The sequence below is a fragment of the Nicotiana tomentosiformis genome, chromosome 4 (genome assembly GCF_000390325.3).
Source record: "Nicotiana tomentosiformis chromosome 4, ASM39032v3, whole genome shotgun sequence".
NCBI lineage: Eukaryota > Viridiplantae > Streptophyta > Magnoliopsida > Solanales > Solanaceae > Nicotiana > Nicotiana tomentosiformis.
The window spans coordinates 75,464,694-75,466,477 of record NC_090815.1 but is presented as its reverse complement, the minus strand read 5'-3'; the positions used below and the strand labels follow the sequence as shown (position 1 = coordinate 75,466,477).

The 1,784-nt window shown below is 43.9% G+C and overlaps 1 protein-coding gene across 1 annotated transcript; it reads left to right on the top strand.

Moving 5' to 3' along the window:
* Positions 1-773: 773 nt before the first annotated feature.
* LOC138909962 (uncharacterized) lies at positions 774-1,235 on the top strand. Its single transcript, XM_070201178.1, has one exon. It carries the CDS (start codon positions 774-776, stop codon positions 1,233-1,235), a length of 462 nt encoding a protein of 153 aa, XP_070057279.1.
* Positions 1,236-1,784: the final 549 nt, after the last annotated feature.

Genomic DNA, 1,784 nt, shown 5'->3' with positions numbered 1-1,784 from the left:
TATTAGTGTATTCTCGCATCCGAGAGGAGCATGAGCAACACTTGAGGATTGTACCCCAGATTTGAGGGATAAGAAGCTATATGCTAAATTATCCAAGTGCGAGTTTTGTTGGACTCGGTGACATTCTAGGGCCACCTGGTGTCCAGTGAGGGGATTAAGGTGGATCCAAAAAAGATTGAGGCAGTTCAGTGTTGGCCTAAGCCTTCTACTGCTACTGAGATCCAGAGTTTTCTAGGCTTGGCTGGGTATAATCGTTGTTTCATAGAGGGTTTTTCATCCATCGCAGCTCCTTTGACTAGATTGACTCAAAAGGGTACCCCATTCAGGTGGTCCGACGAGTGTGATGAGAGCTTTAAGAAGCTCAAGACTGCCTTGACCACAACTCCAGTTCTAGTTTTACCTTCAACATCGGGTACATATAAAGTCTATTATGATGCTTCATGGATTGACATTAGATATGTGTTGATGCAGGAGGGTAGAGTGATTGCTTATGCTTGCGTCAGTTGAAGCCCCATAAGAAGAACTACCTAGTGCATGATTTGTAGTTAGCAACCATTGTTCACGTGCTTAATATTTGGAGGCACTATCTGTACGGCATGTCTTGCAAGGTGTTTACGGATCACAGGAGTCTTCAACACTTATTCATGCAAAAGGATCTGAACTTGAGGTAACAAAGGTGGTTAGAGCTACTAAAGGACTATGATATCACCATTCTTTATCATCCCGGAAAGGGAAATGTGGTGGACGATGCTTTGAGTAGGAAGGCTGAGAGCATGGAGAGTCTTGCTTTTATTCCAGTTGGGGATAGACCATTAGCTTTGGATGTTAAGGCTTTGGCCAATAGGGTTGTGAGGTTGGATGTTTCAGAGCCCAGCACAGTCCTTGCTTGTATGGTTTCACAGTCGTCTTTGTTTGAGCGCATCAAGGCGCATCAATATGATGATCCCCACTTGCATGTCCTTAACAACACAGTGCAAAACAGTGATACTAAGGAGGTTATTATTGGTGATGATGCGGTATTCAAAATTCAGGGCTGGATTTGTGTGCCCAATATGGATGGGTTGCAGGAGTTGATTCTTGCGGATACCCATAGTTCACGGTGTTCCATTCATCAGGGCACTGTGAAGATATACCATGATTTGAAACATCACAACTGGTGGACAAGGATGACGAAAGATATTGTAGAGTATGTCGCTCGGTGTTTGAACTGTCAGCAAGTTACGTACGAGCGTTAGAGACCGGGTGGGTTGCTTCAGAATCTTGATAATAAAGAGTGGAAGTGGGAGCGTATCACTATGGATTTTGTGGTTAGGCTACCGCAGACATTGAAGAGATTCGACGTTATATGGGTTATTATGAAAAGACTGACCATGTCTGCACATTTCATTCCAGTCATGACTACCTACACTTTAGAGCAGCTGGCTTGGATTTATCTTCGTGATATTATTCGCCTTCATATTGTGCCAGTGACTATTATTAAAGAGCCGTACAGTGTGAGTTACGCACACAGGTCGAGCTGAATATGGTATTTCTTCCACAGATAGACGGGCAGTCCGAGTGCACTATTAAAAATGTGGAGGACATGTTATGAGCCTATGTCATTGATTTCAGGAGTTAGTGGGATCAATGTTTGCTGCTAGTAGAGTTCTCCTACATCAATAACGATTAGTATAGCATATAGATGGCTCCATACGAGGCCTTATATGGGAGGCGATGTCGTTTTCCGGTTGGTTGGTTTGAGCCTGGGGAGGCTAGATTGTTGGGCACTAATTTGGTTCGGGATG